General features: G+C 44.4%; 1 protein-coding gene across 5 annotated transcripts; it reads right to left on the bottom strand.

The window, feature by feature from the left end:
• Nucleotides 1–20,546, bottom strand: washc2c (WASH complex subunit 2C). 5 transcript variants are annotated; one of them, XM_020047589.2, is made up of 32 exons: nucleotides 20,404–20,546; nucleotides 19,732–19,875; nucleotides 19,310–19,474; nucleotides 19,083–19,151; nucleotides 18,808–18,981; nucleotides 17,449–17,542; nucleotides 17,317–17,366; nucleotides 17,147–17,200; nucleotides 16,805–16,906; nucleotides 15,159–15,243; nucleotides 14,708–14,773; nucleotides 12,882–13,003; nucleotides 12,686–12,758; nucleotides 10,927–10,980; nucleotides 10,500–10,682; nucleotides 10,060–10,226; nucleotides 9,519–9,626; nucleotides 9,271–9,363; nucleotides 8,583–8,675; nucleotides 8,389–8,490; nucleotides 7,834–8,003; nucleotides 7,601–7,727; nucleotides 6,662–6,889; nucleotides 6,389–6,580; nucleotides 6,023–6,154; nucleotides 5,548–5,649; nucleotides 5,354–5,437; nucleotides 3,331–3,390; nucleotides 2,467–2,679; nucleotides 1,610–2,296; nucleotides 1,130–1,301; nucleotides 1–348 (listed from the first exon to the last, which is right to left on the bottom strand). In XM_020047589.2, the coding sequence occupies exons 2-32, from the start codon at nucleotides 19,873–19,875 to the stop codon at nucleotides 200–202; spliced, it is 4,314 nt and encodes a 1,437-aa protein (XP_019903148.2). In that variant the 5' UTR covers nucleotides 20,404–20,546; the 3' UTR covers nucleotides 1–199. The 5 variants fall into 5 exon arrangements, with proteins under 5 accessions (XP_019903148.2, XP_010868304.2, XP_010868306.2 ...); XM_010870002.3 differs by having other exon boundaries at nucleotides 15,159–15,261; XM_010870004.3 differs by lacking the exon at nucleotides 14,708–14,773 and having other exon boundaries at nucleotides 15,159–15,261.
• Between the last annotated feature and the right edge of the window lie 674 nt (nucleotides 20,547–21,220).

The following is a 21,220-nucleotide window of genomic DNA, read 5'->3' on the forward strand; positions in this document are numbered from 1 at the left end:
AGACGCCTTCTCCAAAATGACAAAAACATTTTCCGCACTTTTGTACAATTGGATGCTTCATCCCCAATGGTACCTTGTTCCCCTGCAGTGCACTATGTTGGCCAGAGTCTAATGGGCCCAGGTCCACAGTACCATATTGAGGGAAAAGGGTGCCATTTGGGACTCGACGTCCTAGCTCATTGGGGAAACAGTCTAAGGTTCAATTCCCGCCGAGAGCATTGAGAGGGTCATCAAATATGTTGCCCGAGTCGTCTGCTGCCCCGGAGTCCTGGGAGGGAGGGCTCTTCCTGGACTTGGAGGGGGGCTGCTTGGTCATGTGCTTCTCAGTGCTGGGGGAGAAGAGGTCATCTGTGGAGAGTGGAGTGTGACAGTAGATGTATTGAGTTCACGTCGGTGGCAACCGCAGAGCACCCATTTGAAATATGACTTGCTCTAGTGTAGAGTTGCTCGTCAGCACGCGTAAACCACGTCGGGCTAATCATCAGCTACTTTCCAATCTCCACAAATTATTTTGATGCTGTTGAGCAGTACTATGGATGACGCCAACGTCCACTACTACAAATGTAGTGACGTTACATTACAACACGGCTACACCCAGCCAACATCTCCTCCATGAATAAAAAAAAAACAATTTAAACGTGGTCTTAAAGCTTTTGGAGTTGAGAAATACGTTCATTAGCACTAGAATCCTCTTTTTCAATATAGTCACCAACAAGCATGTAAAACAGTTATGCCAAGAAATACGCATTGTGCAATGATTGGGCGTTTTACTCTCCCTGTAGCACTTGCAATTTGATAGCTCCCCAAGAAGAATGTAATTTTTTTTTTCATGCTCACAAATAAAATGGCCAAATTATGCTAGACCAGCTAGAGAGAAGGATTTTGCGGTTGATTAATCAAGTTCTTGGCCAAAGTAAATGTGGGAAACAATTTTTTACATCCCATAATTCAACATTTGCATAACCAAAGGTTTCTTACTGGAATAATTCTGCAGGTGGTGTGTCCCTGTAGGTAAGCAGGCAGTTATAGCTGCATGTGTCTGTGTGAGTGTCAATGTGGATGTTGAAACAATTACTAAGGAACAACAAACTTTCAGATATTGTGTAATCTGTGCTCAGCAATCACTCACCCATATCATCATCAAATATTGACTTGGTCTCCATCTTCTTGGACTTCTTCTCCTTAGGTTTCGAAGGGGTCGTTAGATCAGCAAAGATGTCAACGTTGTCGTCAAACAGGCTGGCATCCTGGGATTTCTCTTTGTGCTTTTCGTTGGCTTTGGGTGTAGTCCCTGCTTCATGCTAGGACAAGGAAAACCAACAGACTCAGACGAAAAGCAGACGGACAAGACGCAGATACACATTCCAAGATTTATTTTGCCTCACCTCCCTTTGTAAACATCTTCAGTCATGGATAAACAGATATGCTGAGCCAGCATGCACAGTGCCAGAACAACAGTTAGACTATTATGAAGAAAAATACACTAACATTTAAACTATACAATTATTAGTACTTGTACCTATCTATCTGTACAATCAATTTAAATACTGAAATCACAAACTGATTTATTGTTCAATTGACTGCCGACATTACGCATGATGACCAATACCTTAAAGATGTCCTGCTTAGGGGTAGTTCTGCTCTCAGTCTTAGTGTCTCTAACTCCAGCAGTAGCAGTTGGAGTGGAGCTCTTTCCCAGTCCAAAAATATCCTCTTCATCCTCCTCCTCATCTTCCAGGAAGGTTGGGGCCTTGGCCTTCTTAGCAGACCTCGGCTTCACCTTCTGGAACAAGTCACCCATGGGGTCATCAAAGAGGGATGAAGGGGTCGCCTCTTTTTCCAACTCCCTCTCCTTTGATGTCAATTCGCCCTCTCTAGTCGTCGTTTTGGACTTGGCGGATCCGGTGGTAGGTTTGGGGTCTAGGGCAGGCACGGGCCCAAAGAGACCATCCGACCCAAACAAATCATTGTCATTGGGAGAAGGCCGCTCCCTCTCCTTGCTAGCCTGAGAGGAATCTTTTGACGGAGGGGTGTTTGAAACTGGTAGAGTCAGCACTGACGGTCTGACGGAGACAGAGGTGGGCGGAGGTTGGGAGGGACGGGAGTCCGGTAAGGACGAGTGCAAGGCTGTGGTTGGCGCTGGATTGGGTAGACTAGGCCCGGGCAGGGTTAGCTCAGGTAGTGCTGGGCTGGGTCCTGGCTGGTCCTCGTCTCTCTGCTCCACAGAGCTCTGAGCTGCCATCACCCGGGCCGCCCTGGACTGGGGCCTGCGTTGGATGGAGCATTTGGCTCGACCCTGGAGAAGGTCAAGATGCCTTAGTCATAAACGTTTTTTTTTTCCGTCTGGAGAGAATTTCACCAATTACATCCCTATTCATTTGAGGATGAGAATGAGGTGTTCTCCGCCCCTCCCCCCCACTCTCTACCTCCTTGTCCACCACCCCCAGGTCCTGAAGCCTAACCCACCTTATTGGCACTCCGGAGCGTTGACACTTGGACTGGGTTGTCAAAGCTCACCCCTCCATCGTCGGGAGGCTGGGTCCCTGCAGGACCGAGGCTGGCACTGTGGTCTGAGGAGCCGGGGGATGTGGAGCTGGGGCTCAGGCCTGGTGGTACACCCACCCCGACCCGAGGCACCGCTCCAGGCAGGAGGGCAGCAGGGTTGATCACCAGGTTGGACTAGGAGGGACAAGGAACACATTTATTCACAGCTGCTGCCCCAATTTCATACTAATTTAGTATTAATTTCATTCTTTTTTTTACCAGGGATTTTTATGCTTTGGGAGAGGAAAGTGAGGAAAAATACAGGAGTATCTTTGCTGAAAGATCAGTGGGTTGGATTCTAATCCATAATACAGAGGCAGCAACCGACAAGACTGGACCACTGAAACGAGGGTTTAATCAGAGCACAGGACAGTGAAAATATGTGCAAATAGATGAAAGGAAACAGTTTCACTGAAGAATTTACATTTTATGACCAACCAAACCAACTGGTAGACAAAAAGAGGAAATTGAGAGCCCGTAAGTATAAACGGGAAAATGTATGAGTCAGAATGACGTCTATTGATGCTGTTTAAGGAAGAAGAAAGGCTGAGAAATCACTTTTACTCCAAAGGTAAAAAACAAAACATTATGAGAACCAATCTGACAGTCATGCTGTTTTGGTTTAGCTTTTGAGCTAGCAGTAGAAAAGACAAGATTATTCACGTCAAAGGCAGAGGTTCAAAGCTGTCTCGCAGAGAAAACATGAGGGGAGAATGAAAGTTCATTCAGAAAGAGTGAAACATTGAAAGAATACTTGGCAAAAGAAAAATAAGGTGTGAAGTTTACTTGGAGTTTTCCAATCCGCGATGAAGGCTCTTTAGATTTTACAGGGCTTGGCGCCAGCTTCTGTGCAGTTGAACAACAAAGATCACGTTAAGGAAATCAGACACACAGGAGTATCTCCGTAGGCAATGTAACAGCATGGGTTTTGTAGCAGATAGGCAACCGTTATTCAACACTCTCTCCAGGATACACCTCCACACTTCAGATGCAGATGGCCACATTATGTGCAACTCTGCTGTCCTGACTAAATGTCCAATATCATCATGGCCACCTTATTATTTCCAGCTTTTAGTTGGCCCATGCCTCCCCTCTCCTCCAGTCATAAAAATGTTTTTGCCGGACTGCGTAAGCGGAGAGAAAATCACTGAGTGAGTGACTGACTAACCATTATTTGATAATGGGTAGAGACAAAGACGGCCAGCCAGTTGACAGGATATCAAACCTGGCCAGGGACAAGAATGATTAGCTGAGGCTTAAGTAGCTACATACAGAAAACGAAGCAAACAAGCCAAAAGGAAAATACAGCTGCATCGTCTGGACTTTCCAGAGGCAGGAAATTCACAACAAATGTGGGATTGAAATGCAGGACTAAATTCCACTAGTATGGAACACTGTTTGGGTCTTTTAGTCTTAAAATGAGCATGTTAAATAACACTATTTAACACGGTGAATTAGTCTGGTGACCAGTCAGCATTTGAACTATCACAACTTAATTCTTTACATGTACATTCTTTCTTACATTGTAGGTATTACACAAGCATTCATAACTCATATGTCACAGGGATTCATCTGTACATATATAATGATGCCGGGACAGTTGTGTTGCACAACCCATGTTACAGGAAAGGCAGCCTACAGCAGGCTGAAAGGGACAAAGTTCCCATTCCTTCCCTCAAGGTTGGACTGGTGTTTTGCAATCCCATATTGACATATCTTATTGTAGCTATGAAATAAAATAATGTTCCAGAAATAATCAGAAAGTCATGGCTTTCTGGTCCCCAGAGGTTCTGGTGGAATGGTGTTAAATGCAGAGCTAAAATCCACAAATAGAACCCCTGCATAGGTTCCTGGATTATCAGTGTGTCGTTGGATTAGGTGCAGGCCCATCCACACGGATGCTGATGTCACATACACCTACAGGAACCAAGCCTTGACCACAACAAACATGGCCTTGGCCCATAAAAAGCCTTGACCACAACAAACATGGCCTTGGCCCATAAAAAGCCTTGACCACAACAAACATGGCCTTGGCCCATAAAAAGCCTTGACCACAACAAACATGGCCTTGGCCCATAAAATGCCTTGACCACAACAAACATGGCCTTTGACCACAACAAACATGGCCTTTGACCACAACAAACATGGCCTTGGCCCATAAAAAGCCTTGACCACAACAAACATGGCCTTGGCCCATAAAAAGCCTTGACCACAACAAACATGGCCTTGGCCCATAAAAAGCTCCTCCCTGGGTCACATTCTACCCACGGTCCGGCTGAACTAGGCTTGCTTTGATTTACAGTTTTTTTTTAAGTACCTGAAGTACTAAATACATGCCAACAATCTGTAAGACGCTTTGAATTAGATCAGCTAAATGACCAAAATGTCCCTCTGCACTTGGGGATTAAGTAAAGCAGTTAGCTTCAGGTGAGAACTCATTCCAAACCACAAACTGGAAAAGAACCAGACATGGGCAGCATTAGGGGTGGTTTCACTGCAATCACTTGATAAAAAGCAGGAAGTACCATGAATAGAGATCACTGAAACATTCAGAACGTAACACCAGGGACATGCAGTGTGGAATTCAACATTTCCACATCACAGCAGGGTAGCTGTTGCATGCCCAGTTTCCTCCTGCATGTTATTCAAAGACAGAGGCTTAATCTATATGAGGTTTATGACACAGGTTTTGCAGGTCTTGATAATCATCGATGAATATAAGGTGAGCATTTTTATCCAATTAACTAAGTGAAACAAACCAGATAAAAGAAGATATATATTTTATATAAAATATTTTCACCAGCCTTACCTCACTCTCTGAGACCTGCGCTGTGACAGCAGGTTTTGGGGGTAGCTCGTCTCTACTGGGTTTACTGGGCTTCGCTGAAACTTTCTAAGAATGGTGAAACAAAGCATGAGGAGTAAGGATGCCCAGTCACCAGCAAATTAAACCAGTTGGACACAAGTTGTATACATTCACTGAAGAAATGAAGAGTACGATACCGGAGCGGCTTTGGGCTTGACAGAGCTGAAGAGGTCATCTTCGTCCTCATCATCACCGAACAGTGTTGGAGCTGCACTCTTCACTGAGCTGGGCCTCGAGCTCTGAAACCAGAAGACACAGCACCTCATCACCTCTCATACCATTAGAACCATTCATTGGTCACTGAAACAAAGCAGAAAGTAGAGCTCAGTGAGCTGACACAATGCGAGACCGCTGTCCTGGTCAGCTGGAGGCTCAAGCCCTGCCTCCACTCGGTGAGTCAGCCCTGCCTCCACTCGGTGAGTCAGCCCTGCCTCCACTCGGTGAGTCAGCCCTGCCTCCACTCGGTGAGTCAGCCCTGCCTCCACTCGGTGAGTCAGCCCTGCCTCCACTCGGTGAGTCAGCCCTGCCTCCACTCGGTGAGTCAGCCCTGCCTCCACTCGGTGAGTCAGCCCTGCCTCATCTCGGTGAGTCAACAGAGTGCCTGGAACTCACCCCAGACGTGTCAGCCGTGGCGAAGATGTCAACGTCAGGGTCATTGTCTCTCTGCTGAGTCTGACTGAATAGCAGCTCCTCATCCTGGAACACCCCGGTACTACTCTTGGTACGAGGACGCACCTCTGCAGGCTGACACACAGACACGGCGTTGACACACAGACACGGCGTTGACACACAGACACGGCGTTGACACACAGACACGGCGCCGGCACACAGACACGGCGCCGGCACACAGACACGGCGCCGGCACACAGACACGGCGCCAGCACACAGACACGGCGCCGACACACAGACACGGCGCCGACACACAGACACGGCGCCGACACACAGTCACGTACGCACTGCGTTAGAACCCAGACCAACCTTCAGTGTGTTTTTGACAGCTGGTTTGCTGGGTATGGAGATGGGTGAAGTCCAGTCTGCACCCTCCTCTTCCTCCATATCATCAAATAGGCTGAGTGTGTTGTTTTTCGATTTGGCCTCCTTCTCCATAGGGCGTGGGCCCTCACTGGGCGGTGAGTCCTCGCCACCCGGCTCATCCAATGGGCTCTTAGTCTGCTTGTTGAAAGAGGGTCAAAGTGAATATGCCACCTTGGACACACACTACTCAGCTCCTAGTGGAGGTTATGAACTCACCTTGGCTGAATCCAGTTTGTCTCCAAGCACGTTGATCCCTCCAAACAGACTGACTGCGCCTACTGGCTTCTTCTTACTCTCACTGACCTCTAGTGGAGAGGAAAGAGGCTGCACTTCAGGACTCCTTTCATTCACTACCCTCTCTCCCGGAGGTTTTTCCTCCACTGGCCGAGAAGCAGGTTTGTCTGTGTAAAACAGTGAGGGGGCTGGGGAGGACACCGCCGAAGCCTAGAGAGGAGAGGACAAGGACACAGGAGACATGGACATGTTTTAAAATATTTACAATTCATTATCCTCTACAGTCAGCCTTTGACATTTCAGAAATGCCAATACATTTTTCTGTACTTTGATATCCAATGGAAAAAGGCTAGATGTGCAGACATACCTGTGTAATTCAGACCATATCTCAAAATGTATATATAAATATATTATTTTTTTCAAGTCGCATAACATTTTAATCAGGACAATCTCAGCTTCATAAATATGTTTGGGCTGTGCAATTCATTGTAATCCAATGCTACTGCCTAAAAAACGTTTTCCCTTTGGAACCCTGAGCTTCGCCTATTGATTTCCAATGGAGAGACATGCTGGTCTATTTAGGTGAAATCTCAAAATGTATATGGGGCATCATTTTAATCAAGAAAATGTTTAATAAAATATGACTTGGCCGCACCATTCCTTGTAATGAAACGCTAGACTAGAAATATTCAGGAGTTGCGATTTTTTAAATACTTCCAGGTCACCCAGATGTAATCGCAATGTTGGTGCCATTTTGAGGGATTTGAATTATTAGCACTGATCATGCCACGGGAGCCTTAGCGATGGTTCCATTTAATTCATTTGCTATGGCCTCCAGCTTAGCCAGCGTTCTTTAGCGGTTTTACAGGTGAGGGTGCGTTCTTTTGTCCAGCCTACATTCAGTCTGTAACAGAGGCTTACTTTCCGGTCAGCCGAAGAAGAGCTGCTGCTGACGGACGTCTTGAAGCCAAAGAGGGAGGAGCCCTTATCTTCATCATCCTCAACCTCATCTTCAAACAGGAGTGACACTCGCTGAGGTTTCTTTTGACTGCGGCCGACACACACACATTTACACTCGTCAAAACACCTTTCTGGAAGCAAACAAACAGGTCCACACACAGTCTATGGATGCCCTCTGCTGACTGCAAGTTTACCTAGACTCCGTGGTGGCAGCAAAGAGATCATCATCGTCCTCATCAAACAGAATGCCTTTAGTGGCTGCTTTAACACTGGGCAGACTGGAGGGGGCGCTAGTACTGGACTTCATCCCACCCGTGTGTTCCTCTGTCTTACCAGAGCTAGGCTTGGGGCTCATCCACTGGTCCTAACGCAGGAAGAATACAAAGGGTCACATGGATGCAAACCAGCACACCCCCCAGACTTCTGGTGTAAGCTGTAATAGACACTGGTTTTAGCCATGTTATGCTCTAATAGACAGGAAAGCAGTCATAGGCCGTTTCCGCTAAAAGAACAGCAGACTGGATTCGAACCGACACACAGAACATGTGCATCGGAGGACCAATCAAGGCCAGGCGTGACATAGACCTGATGCTATCCTCAACCTTCTGGATGGAAGAGCCGTCACTGTAAAGCTTACACCTCTCTGGTTATGTCAGCTCTGTGAATACCCGAGTAGCCGACCTAGGGGTCAAAGTCTGACCGGCTGAAGACCATGTCTATGGTGCCATGTAACCCCTCCCTCTCTTTACCTCATCATCACTGAAGAGGGAGCTAGAGACACTTTTCTGGAGTTGCGGAGGACCAGCTTTAGCTTGGCCTGGTTTAGACTTCTTTGCAGATGTAAACAAATCCTGCGTGACGACAGAAATTGAGAAGATATGAAAATGCAAATACAAATGAATAATGTTTATGTTTAACAGTCATGGCTGCCTCGTGTTCTCACCTCTTCCTCCTCGTCATCAAAGATGGACAAAGGAGCTTTGCTCTGGGTTGTGGGTTCAGGCTTAGACTGACTCTTAGGGATGGCTGGAAATATCTGTAGAAACACAGTGACAGAGAAAGTGAGGTTTCATGCTTCATGATAACCCTGAAGTTGTGCTAATCTTGTGCTGCTTATGTTGATGTAATGGGAAAATAGATATTGAGCATGAAAGTAATTGAATTAAGCTTGACACAATGTATGAGAGTACTAACTATCTCTGTATGGAGGACACTAGGTAGGGAATGTGATGCCCCATTACTGATGGGTCCCAAACACCCTGTCCATACCAGCTGTTAGGAACTGTGTATGTGACTGTCATAGGACTCTCTGAATAGACCCTTGGGTCATAGGTTGAAATACGCCATACAAGGGTATTTTGTAGGACAAACTATTTCTTATAATAGTCTGTGTAATGGTTGGCTATGACCACTGACCACCTCCCATGTGTCCTGGTATAAATGACTGTGTTTACGTTGTAAGCATTCGGAGAGAACAATGAAAGAACTATGGAAGGTCATCATCGTAAACCTCATGCTGAATAAAGGCTCTCCCCTGACTTCCGGTAGCATTCATTTTGTTCATGGATCACAAATGGACAGAATCTAACATGGTACAATACATTTGAAAATGTTAAACAGCTGAAACACACCTGTGAGTCCTCGTCATCAGAGAACAGACTCCTGGTCTTGGGTTTCTCGGTGGGCCTCGCAGGGTTTTTCACCACGCTGTGGGCAGGGTCGTTCTAAAACCAACAACATGGAGAGGGTCAAGGATTACAGCTCTAAACTGAGAGAAGGTGAGAGAACCGTCAAGAGAAAGAACTAGAGAGGGGAAAAAAGACAGAATTGCACAAAGTAAGAACATAGAGCGATGGGATGGATAGATAGATTGTCCCACCTCATCTGCCTTTTCCGATTCTTCGCTGGTTGACAGACGGTTCTTTTGTGCCTCAGTCAGCAGGCTTTTAGTACCAGGACCAAACACAGAGACGCCTCCTGCTGGCATCTAAACACAACCAAGAACCATTAAGGCTGATCTGGCATTATGTAAAAGCACTGCCGCTTAAGACAGCCTAATAACAGGACAAAGAGTGACAAAGACACTTCAGGAGAGCAACTTTGAAATCTGCATCGTTGTTGTGTTGATCTCTGCCTCCTATTATTGTAATGATTTGGCTTTATTATTGTCCTTTGTGATATTTCACCACTCTTATAAAGCAGCAGACATATATAGTGGATTTTCTTAAAACACACGATGTCTATAACAGGACCAATTTCATTTAAAAATGTATACCCATCGATTGTCTGAGAGAACTGACAGCCCGATATAAAATCGACACTACAGTAAGCCCTTCACACCCGAAGTCAGAATCAGTGAACACCCTAATCATTAGAGTCAATCTACAAGTGTCCCCACACAATGCTCTACAGCCATTCACCTTCTTCTGAGGAGCCTTTTTCTCCTCTTCTTTCACCTCCACCTTCTTTCTGCTCTCTAGTGGGGGCGGTGCACCGGAGCTCTTACTGAAGATGTCCCCATCCTCATCTTCATCGTCTCCTCCGAACAGATCCACCGTCTTGGCCTGCTTGGGTTTTTCCTGTCCAGCTGAACACAGGTGATAAGACATTATTCATTCACAGGTCAAAATGAGCGGACTCATTTCCCAGGGAGACAGGGACACGCTCCACTGAATCACATCAGCCAAGCTGTTTGGCTTTTTTATAACGCTGGCTGCTCAACCGTGACCCAACTCAACCGCGGCCCAACTCAACTGGGACCAAGGCATGGCAAGACAAGCTTTTGCAGGGCCTTGATGCATTTTTGGTATTGTGCATGAGAAAGCGGACTACTAACTTGATTACTATCTGACCACTTTACCTGAGTTGGACTTCAGGATTTTAGAAGTGAAGAAGTCATCCTCCTCCTCATCATCAAAAAGACCTCCTCCTACAGAAGTCTTTCTAGGGGCTGGTTTCTGGACCTTGCTGGGTTTGGCTGGACTGCTGTTCTCTCTGGCCTTCGTGGAGTCAGGCTCACCGGGAAGGCCAAACAGGCTGTTCTCTAAAGAGAAAGAAGACAGGATAGGCCCCCTGTGCAACGCTCTGTAGTGATGTTTTGTACCAGTATACATCTGAACGTGAATTAAACGAATTCCTTTTCAGAAGAGCAAGGGTGAATCTGCATAGGCCCAATGTTGTAAATGCCCCCAAATACGTTCCAACTCATAAGCAACACTTTCTTCTATGTAATAACCTAAGCACATTTCGTAAAGGCCTTTGCTTCGCTTGGGGCACGTTTCTGTTACCTGGGAATATTGACACTGCCCCTATAGGAATCTTCTTAGCCGGCTGGACAGACTCTGGCAGGAACACAATATAAAAAAGACAACTTCTGTTAACAGGTATAATACTGTCTAGGAAAAAAGCTTTACTACACATCCTTTTCCGCCACTCTGTCTTAGTAGTTTTTACAGGCCCTCTTAACATTCAAACAACAGAGCGCCATTCATTTCAAAATGGAAAGAACGATAGCCTGGGGGCGGACCTCTGGTCGACACCAAAACTGAGAACGCTAAATGTTATGCAAATACATATGAATATCCTGTCCCTATTGACTAATCAAATACCCCTACAGCTTCCTGCCCCTATGCGATTGGCTATTGATGTCTGGCTAAATCATTTGTCAGTATCAACATGACTGAATGCTAGCAGGGCTTTTTAAATCTGCAAGTTACATTAAGACAGTGTTATTCCGACTTACACGGGAGCTACACCTTGTTTGGATGTGCACAATCGCCAGAACTTACAAATGATTATAATCTAAATTAGATTTGTATACACATTACTATTATTTTTAAAATTCTAATCCCCTCCCAATTTCATGACGTCTAACACACGATTATGACGGACTTTCCGTAACAACTCCACAGCTGGTTCGTCGCTGTCGAAGATCGAAACACGTTTCCTTTGGTGTACATCTCGCAAAGCCAAAAGGATTTCACCAATACAAGCGCCTTGAAATTCCAAACGCCCAACCTACCACCAAGGCACATTGAGACAAGGCAGCCCTTCAACATCCACCCCTTGTAGCACTGTGCAAATTTGAGATGCTTAACCCGCAGACATTATCAGGACACCAAGACAACGCAGTATCTTGGCCATTAGACTCTGTGGAAACCTATTCCCTCAGGCTCCAATATTGGTGAGTGAAGACATTAACAAACATTCATTTAGAGCAACAGCAGAAGATAAATGCATTATTCACAAATGAATGTAGCAGGTACCACTGACTACAGTAGATGTCTTTCCACAAATCAAATGTTTGACAGGGATGGATTTAATGGGGAAGTTCCGGCTTCTCAGACACTCTTCTGCATGAGGTGACGGAGAAACTTTAAATACTTTCATTCAGCTTCAGAAATCTCAAAAACAAAGGAACTGGAATGTTTGCTCAACCTAATTCAACATTTTATAATTCATCTGTTTTGTTGGTTGACATTTAAGGGAATTCTAGTCCCTGTGAAGATAACCCAAGATATTGAGGCAGGGATAAGCACGCACTCACAAAATAAGCATTGCACCAATGCCCGCAAAGAAAGCGGATCTTCCAGGGCAGTCAGCCATACTCCTGCACAGCTGCCTCTTGTTAGATTCTGAACAACAAGCATATTAAAGAGCTTGTAGGGTGGCAAAATGCAATGCGGCACAATGGAGGTGGAGGAAGACAGCCAGGAGATGGAGGGTGCAGAGGCCAGCAAAGTTACGACTTCAAGCACCCATTCCTACCAAACTACCACTGGGAAGCCACCCCAGAGATGTTTGCCTTAACTCCTGCCATCCCACTTCTCTTTTTGTTGATTAATACATCCTTGCCCAGTGTCCGTTCCCTTCAATATAATTATATATTTACTTAAAAAAAAAAATAGATCTCAGAATGGAGTATAACAGGAAACCATCAGAACCAGCCCAAAACAAATGTCAGTTGTGAATTGTGTAATACTGTCTTAACTGCCCTTATGAAAAGGTCCTGGGTGTTTCAACACATAGTTGGAGGGCCATTATTACCTGCAGTGTGAGTGGTGTCCCTGGTCTTCTCTTCTGCTACAGGCGCTTGTGGTGCATCAGAGAACAAATCCCCCTGGACGACAAACATTTCATTAGCTTCGCTTGGCTGACAACATTCAATATACTCTTTGGGAACATTTAATAGGCTGCATATTGATTACGTTTAAGTTACAAAACGTCCCTCAGCTGAGCATACCTCATCATCATCAAACAATCCTCTCCCTCCACTGAAGAGACCTCCTTTCCCCCCGAATGGAGAAAAGTCCTCGTCCTCCATTTTGGGCGGCCCGAACAACTCCTCGCCCTCATCCTCAAGGGCTAGAACACCACAGATAGGTCAGGCTTCAGCGATAACAGCAGTACGTTAACAAAATGGCTGGTGAAGTCACTCTGAACCAAGATGCCACTGATGCTCATTTGACTGAAGCACTGAAGTGGTTAGCTTGGCAGGTACAATATATTTGGACGCGTGGTGGATGAGATCAGGTGCGTGGACAATGCGTGGTAATGAAAAGTGAGCGGTGAACTAGAGTGGTCATGCGCTCTAAGCCACTGCTTCCGGTGCACATTTACTGCCACAGCGTGGGATTGAATCTGACCTACTGCTCTATGAACAAAAAGAACTCAACTACATCTCATAAAACGCCTAAAAATACAACATAAGAAACCAGGCGAGCCGAGTTCAGCTGGACCTCAATAGAAAGTGTTGCCCTCTGAAGATTTGAACCCGGGTCGCCCACATGAAAGGCTGTGTCGTTAACCACTACACCATGGAGATGTACATTTGTCAGGCGTCAGTATAGCCTGTTGTGTCTATCCTGAACAAATCCTCTTATGCCACTGGCCGTTATAACAGTTAACTGGCCATTCGTGAATGACATTGATGCAGTTAAACTGACTGACGTTTCTTACTAAGTTTACCTCCACCACATAGCGTCTATGTATGGTGTTTGCCACTGCCCGTTTAAACAGCGTATTAGCCAGTAATAAGCTTGACCAGTATCTACTAACTTACTGGAATAGTCGTAAGAATTGAGGAATTGCTAGCGAATCTGCCAAAGCTATTTCATTTCATGGCATAAGAACTTATTTTTTTCTTTCATGGCATAATGTACTTTTTTCTTTCATTCGTCACTGACATTGATACAATAACAATCAATAAAAGGTGACGATAACTAACTTTATCATCAAGTGAAAAGACGAGAGAAATAGTTGCAATACTGTATAACCGTATAGTTTATCGCGGCCCACAAATAATTAGTAAATGTCGTTGCTCTCAATAGATTCAAACTTAGATCTTCCACGTGAAAGGCACTGTCTTTAACCACAACGCCACGGCATTACACGTTTCAGCAGTCACTAGACGCCATTGTGCATTGTGTTAAACTGACAAACGTTTCTTATTAAATTTATTTCCAACATAGCGTCTATGAACTGCATGGCTTTTGCCACTAGATGTTTTAACAGCTTATTAGCCAGTAATAGGCTTACTGGTATCTACTAACTTCCTAGGAATAATCATAAGAATTGAGCATTTGATAGTGAGACTGAAGATGAACTTTTCCATGCCAGAAACAATTGCAATATAACCGTAAACAGTTTTAGTTAAGGCTTACTATAACGTAACTACTGTATGTTGTAGACAGCAAAAGTGTTTGTCTATCCTGCCCCAAAACACATGCACGGATGTGTACTTTCGAAAATCCACCAGAAACAGTGACAATACAACAGTAAACTGTTTTATTTCATGCTTACTATAATGTAGATACTGAAGGTTATAGCCAGAGAAGCATTTGTCTATACAGAATAATTCATAATGCATACTTCGCTTCGCCTGCTAGGAGATACAAACTCGGGACCTATAGTTTACAGGCCCGCTTCTCTAACCACTAAGCTATTTAACAAGGTATACTCAGTCAGTCAGTCAAGACATTCGCTCTTCTTGGCCGGCTCCGCTTACGCGGTCCGCCTAAAATAATAATAATAATAATAATAATAATATTGAGTGAATAACTGTCCTACCCGGTGGCCTCTCAGCCCGAGGTTCTTTCTTTGCCTTAGTCTTCTTCTTAGAGGCAGATGACAAGGCTTCATTGAGGTGAGATGGAAAAGGAAACATGAGCATGCAGGACACTTCACCGTAACAACGCATCATTAGCCCAAGTCCTCTACTTATAACATAGGGCCAAGTGATTTACACAATACGACAAATTCACACAAACATTCAAGCAATTGTCTGAACAGAATGCTTCACCATCTGACCAAGGAGGAGACAGTCGGATGTAAAAGCTTTCACATATTAAACACCTCTGATCAGACGGCCAGTAACCAGAAAAACTGGGAGCCAAGCTATTAGATCATACGAAAACCTTTCCCAGATCTCATGAGACGTTCAAGATAGAAAACAAACGCTGGATGTAAAAACGGACATGCTGAGTAGTACTCCATACAGGGCAATATCAAGTGAACTTACAGGTGTGATCGCCCTCCGTCTTACTGATTGGTTCCCCTTTGATTCTAGCCGCCAGCTCGTCAGCAAAGGATGATGGTCCTGTGCTCTGAATGTGACACAAAAACTTACGTAAAAGAAAGAGGTGGAATAGAACATCAGTATTCATGCAAGGGGGACATGCAAACATGCAATTAGTTCCCAAAGAGATAATCTTTACAGCTAAATTCAACAGCTAAGCCATTAAACCCTGGCTGGTGAGCTCAATTCCTGAGCACGGCAAACTGCACTGCCTCCATTTCTTTGCACCTCTTTCTCCTGTTCTTTTATGATCTCACCATTTCCCAGTTTGCGCACCTTCATGTTCTGAGCACAACTCCCTCCAACCCTACCCACTCAGCCCAGCTCACACCTCTCCCCGCCCTCATCTCCTTTCTGCCACCTCCACCTTACTCTCGCCCCTCTCAGCCTCCTAGGACTCTCACAGTTCCTTTCCCTCAGGCCGGCTCAGCCCTCCCCTCTGAGGAGAAGGACTCTCACAGTTCCTTTCCTCCAGGCCGGCTCAGCCCTCCCCTCTGAGGAGAAGCGACCCAATGTGAACCCACAGAACGGTGCTGAGGGTAGCCTGGCGAAAATCATGAAAACATTATCTGTCATCCTTTCACTCCCTGCTGTTGAAGCCACATTATATAACAACCAATGTCAAGCTTCTTCTAAAACCAGGAAAGGCTTGGCCACTTTCTCTTCAATCCCGACTTGAATCCTCCCTCCGGCGCCTCCCTCCGGCTCTGTCATCCCTCTCGAGGATGATTATGTTTTGAAAGGAAGGTTAATGACATCCAAACCTCATTCACTCAGCCTACTGAGTTCAGCGGTTTTTCACAAGCAAACAAATCCACCCGTTAGCCATGTCTTCCTGCTTTCACCTTTGGACGTAACCTAATGATGACAAACCTTTCTGCGCACCTGGCAGACATCTTTGCGTGGACATCGACCCAACATCATGTAGCTTCTCTTTCACCAGGGAGTGGCATGTCGGCTCTGACCTCTCCATCACCGCTGACAACTCCATGGTGTCCCCTCCCAGATTGCAAACACACTTGAACCTTGACAACACCCTATCGATCTCAGCAAACATTAAGGTGATCACCTGCAGGTTCATGCTCTACAATATTCTTAAAGTACGACCTTGCCTCGCACGGGAAACAGAACAGGTTCTTCTACTTCTCCTGTCTGGAACTCACTATTGGTAGGGCCTCTTGCTTGTCCCATCAAACTACTTCAACTTGTCCAGAACACCGCCTGGTGTTCACTTCTAACACACACGTGCTCCCTCACGCACTTTCTTCCAGTTTAAGCAGGCTTCCAAGAAAAGACCATGGTGTTTGCCTATGGAGCAGCAGAAAATGTTTCTCCCTAACTTTATGCTATGTTGAAACCCCATTTTGTTAGTCTCTTGGCTGTCCCATCCCCACAAGAGTGCAGCTCTCGCTCAGCCCAATCAAACCACTTCCTTTCTAAAATAACTTCACAATCAAACACCCTTTCTGAAAGCTACTTCATAGAGTAATGCGCAAAAGCAATTTCTCAGCCATATTCCTATGTCAGTTTTTGCATACCTAAATGGATAAAAGTTACTTATTTTAAACCAACTATGACCAGAGACATACCTTCCTGTCATCGTCATCATCTTTGTCAGATTCTCCGAATATGTCTGAATCTCCCTCCTCATCCTCCTCTTCCTCCTCTTCATCACTTAACACTGAAGACTTCTGCAAGGGAAATCATATCACATCCTCCATGAGGTTCAGAATTACCATAAAAACCTTTAGGAGTTCAAATAGGATTTAAACATCCACACTGTTTTATCTTTGATTACATCGCTAAATGGCCTAATCATCCCTTGTCCAAGTTATTCAAACAGAGATTAAAGCCTGGGTTATTGTAATCACAAAGATGTTCACAAGCTCTGGGTTTGAACACTGACTAGGACAGATTAAAGTTGTCCTCACCTTTTTGATGCTGCCTGCCACCCCTTCCTCCTGATCAAAGTCTTCATCTGACTGCTATTTACAAAAACATCACAGGAATAATAGTTCTGTATGACATTAAATTCACATCACCAACTCAATTCAATCAGGATGAGAAATGATGTCTGCTCCACGGTCTACAAATGTCTTACATCAGCCTCTTTGCCCTCTTCACTGTCAATGACACTGTCTATAGACATTTCTGTGGGGAAAAAAAAACATTTGTTCAACGAGAAACACTTTCTTTCTCTCTGAAAAGCGTGAACAGAAGACAAGCCGTTTACCTTCACTGGAGAGGTCTCCCAGACCTACATCATCTTGCTCCATGAAGAGCTGGGAGCCAATCAGATATGGCAAAGGCCTGTCCACATACAGGTCCTGCAGATGCCGAAAGGTTGGTGGGAGAAAGACCAGGAAGTAGGAAGTGGATCAATACAGGCACAATCATTTAATTTGAATATAACTCTTTTGTGCCGGCCAAGAAGAGCGAATGTCTCTTAGTGAGAGAGTGAGTAAGTGATTGACCTGACTGAATAGCATAGTGGTAGAGAAGTGGACATGTAAACTATAGGTCCTGAGTTCCTAACTCCTCGCAGGCGAAGCGAATTACGCATTATGAATTAGTCCATATAGACAAATGCTTCTCTGGCTAAAACCTTCAGAAATAAAACAGTTTATGGTTATATTACGACTATTTCTGGCATGGAAAAGTTCTTCAGTGTCTCTATCATTTGCTCAATTCTTATGATTATTCCTAGGAAGTTAGTACATACTAGTAAGCCTATTACTGGATAATAAGCTAACAGCTCATAGACGCTATGGTGGAGGTACATTTTATAAGAAATGTTAGTCAGTTTAACACAGTCTTCAATGGAGTCTAGCGACCACTGAAACGTGTAATGCCATGGCGTAGTGGTTAAAGACAGTGCCTTTCATGTGGAAGACCTATGTTCGAATCTATTGAGAGCAACAATATTTAGTAATTATTTCTGGTAGATTCCACGATCAATGTCATTCACGATTGAAAGAAAAAAGTACATTGTTCTGCCATGAAATGAAATAGCTTTGGCAGACTCGCAAGCAATTCCTCAATTCTTATGACTATTCCAGTAAGTTAGTAGATACTGCTCAAGCTTATTACTGGCTAATACAATGTTAAAACGGCCTGTGGCAAACGCCATACAGACGCTATGTGGTGGAGGTAAACTTAGTAAGAAACGTCAGTCAGTTTAACTGTATCAATGTCATTCACGAATGGCCAATTAACTGTTATAACGGCCAGTGGCAAAAGAGGATTTGTTCAGGATAGACACAACAGGCTATACTGACACCTGACAAATGTACATCTCCATGGTGTAGTGGTTAACGAATAGCATTTCATGTTCCATTAGCCTTTCATGTGGGCGACCCGGATTTGAATCTCAAGAGGGCAATACTTTCTATTGCGGCCCGGCTGAACTAGGCTTGCCTGGTTTCTTGTTACATTAGCAATAGTGCCACAGAAAAAAATTTACCACGGAAAACTTAAAAGGAACAATAATCATTTAGGAACAATCCGTAAAACAATCCCTTTTTCCTACAGAAAACAGAAATCACATGCAGATTTTCTCTCTAATCCTGTATCAGGATAATTCCAACCTCACCTTGGGCTCCAGTATGGGCTCAACTCTGTCGGTTGCCTCCTCGTCCTCAGAGTCTGAGTTTCCCGCCTTTATGTCCAGTTGTTCAAAGGCAGAGTCTAGCACTCTCAGACCGTAGTTCACTGCTTCCTGGACCTTGGGGATCAGCTCAGCTTCCTTCTGCTCACGGGTTTTCTCCTGGTGGGGGGGGGGGATTAAGATGTCACAGGCCTACAAAGAACAGCACTAACTAAAACACACAACATATCTATCCAGGCAGGAAAAGACCAATGATTTACCTGTTCAGGCTGTCTTTTCAAGGCCTCAGTCTTCGGCACCGGCTCCTCCATTTCCTCATCATACACTCTCTAATGAGGTCACAATCACAAAGAATAAGTTACATTCATGAATGTAAAAGAGCACCCAGCACAAGAGGGCAACAAGAGGCAGTTCATATGATAACACTAACAGAACATGAAAACACTCATGAAAAACCATAGTCATTCCAGTCCACACCACAACGTACATTTTCAATGAACTGTGTGTTGGAGAGCATGAGGAAGTCGTTGAAAACAGTGTGCAGGCAGCAGTCAGTGGCCTTGGTGTCTCTGATCAGTCCATCCAGCTGCTTCTCTATCTCATGAGTCTTTGACAGCATCCTCTGAGAGAAGTCTTGCAGGAACAGGAAGAGCTGGAGAGGAGGGAATACTCGCAGCTGTTTTATCTTCATCTATTCAAGACTGTATCTGATTGCTCAACAGTACTGTCTTTGGCACTGAGTGATATAGATAACTTGTTGCATGTGAATACACTGCTATTTACAATGCAATGCTTTTCTCATAATATGTAGATTTAAGCAGACTTCATTATACATTGTTAAATGCTAAAGAAACAGTCAGGTACTCAGACTGAGTAAAAAGGCCATAATTTAAATGTCACTCAGCGTACCCCAGAGTCGGCTGCCAGGGACCAGTTGGCACTGGTCTGTCTCATCTCTTCCAGGGTCCATGGCCTCTCCCACACCTGGCTATCCTTTCCAGTGTGGTTCATCTGGCTGTGGCCATTCGCCACAGCATTCGGCAACCCGCTCATCTGAAACAATATTTGGGGCGGGCTTCTTCAGTACAAATAAAAAATGATTTAAACTTTCTAACGGGGTTTCAGAGTGAACAAACATTATCTCCTTTTTCAGATAGCGGATCTTCTTCAGCGCCAGCTGAACAAGATCTACAATCTGATCTCTCGATAAGCATCCCAAAACATTTTGTGATTGCGACTTATTACCGGCAAACATAGGTAAATATGAGCTGCCGTCACCAGCTGCTTTATTTTATGCAACCCAGATTAAGTTAGCTAGCCAACTACGTATCTTTTTCCGTTAACTTTGCTTTCTTAGGTCGTCACGGGTTTCAGCAAAAGCTATTATGAATTATAGCTAATGAACTAACGTTTGATGAGGGATCGTTAACACACTGGGTGAAACTGGCAACAAGCTAGCAAACTTGTACCAGGCGAATTGGCAAGCTAGCAAACTAGCCAAATGTGAACTAGCTACAGCCAATAAGCTAGGCAATAATTATGAGTGCTTGTCGCACTTTGTGATCTTCTCATTCAACTCACCTTGGTAACTGTTTTGCAAATGCTGTCAACGTTAGTGAAATATGACCCCAAACAACGTCAAAAATTATCGATTATACTAAACTCGGCCGTTTCCTCATCATAGGGCTTCGGACGAGGTCGGCCATGTTCTGTCTGGAGGCAATCAGCTGACGGTAGTCACCTGACTGACGTCTGGGCGGCTAGAGCAATGTAATGTAATGAGGCACAGTTCAAATATCACACAGAATTTTGGATAGCAGTTTAGAAGGTTTTAAGTTAATAAAAATAATACAATTCTTACAGTATTTTTGTGGTTCATGCAAACAATACACAAATCATGATGAAAAGAATAATACTACCTATGGGTAGTCATTTTCTTCAAAAACATCTGTCCTCTACATCTCAAGATGTTGCTGTAAATGAAAATAAATGTCTTACTCAACTTACCTGGTAAAATAAGAGATAACTGTATACACGTAGATAGATATACTTTTGAAAATATAAAGTTTTTTTTTTACTTAGCATTCAGATATGCCCTGTTCTCTCTCTCTAGTTCTCTCTCATAAACTAATACAAACATATCACTTATTGTCTGTAATTATATATTAGCATTTCATGTGTATTGTACATATAGTCCATTCATTGGAGTCCTCACTTTGTCCTGACTTAAGATTTCATCACAACCCTTTAAATCCTTGGAAGTCCCATCATGTGGGACTGCACATGCTAAAACTAGAGTCCTCTCACTGTATATGACTAGTCGATTATTACAGTATGACTAATGACACGTCATTATTTTGTAGTGAACACAATTTTTCTTTCCATTAAAGAAAGTCTG

Source organism: Esox lucius, chromosome 6 (assembly GCF_011004845.1).
Source record: "Esox lucius isolate fEsoLuc1 chromosome 6, fEsoLuc1.pri, whole genome shotgun sequence".
Taxonomy (NCBI): Eukaryota; Metazoa; Chordata; class Actinopteri; order Esociformes; family Esocidae; genus Esox; species Esox lucius.

Bases quoted from the DNA above. Each gene is read 5' to 3' on its own strand.
- washc2c (XM_010870002.3), bottom strand. From the start codon at position 19,875: ATGAGCGGGTTGCCGAATGCTGTGGCGAATGGCCACAGCCAGATGAAC. The intron at 9,364-9,518 runs GTGGGACAATCT...TGTTGGTTTTAG, and splicing joins AATCGGAAAAGGCAGATGAG to AACGACCCTGCCCACAGCGT. The intron at 6,890-7,600 runs GTAAGCCTCTGT...TCTCCTCTCTAG, and splicing joins CTTCTTCGGCTGACCGGAAA to GCTTCGGCGGTGTCCTCCCC.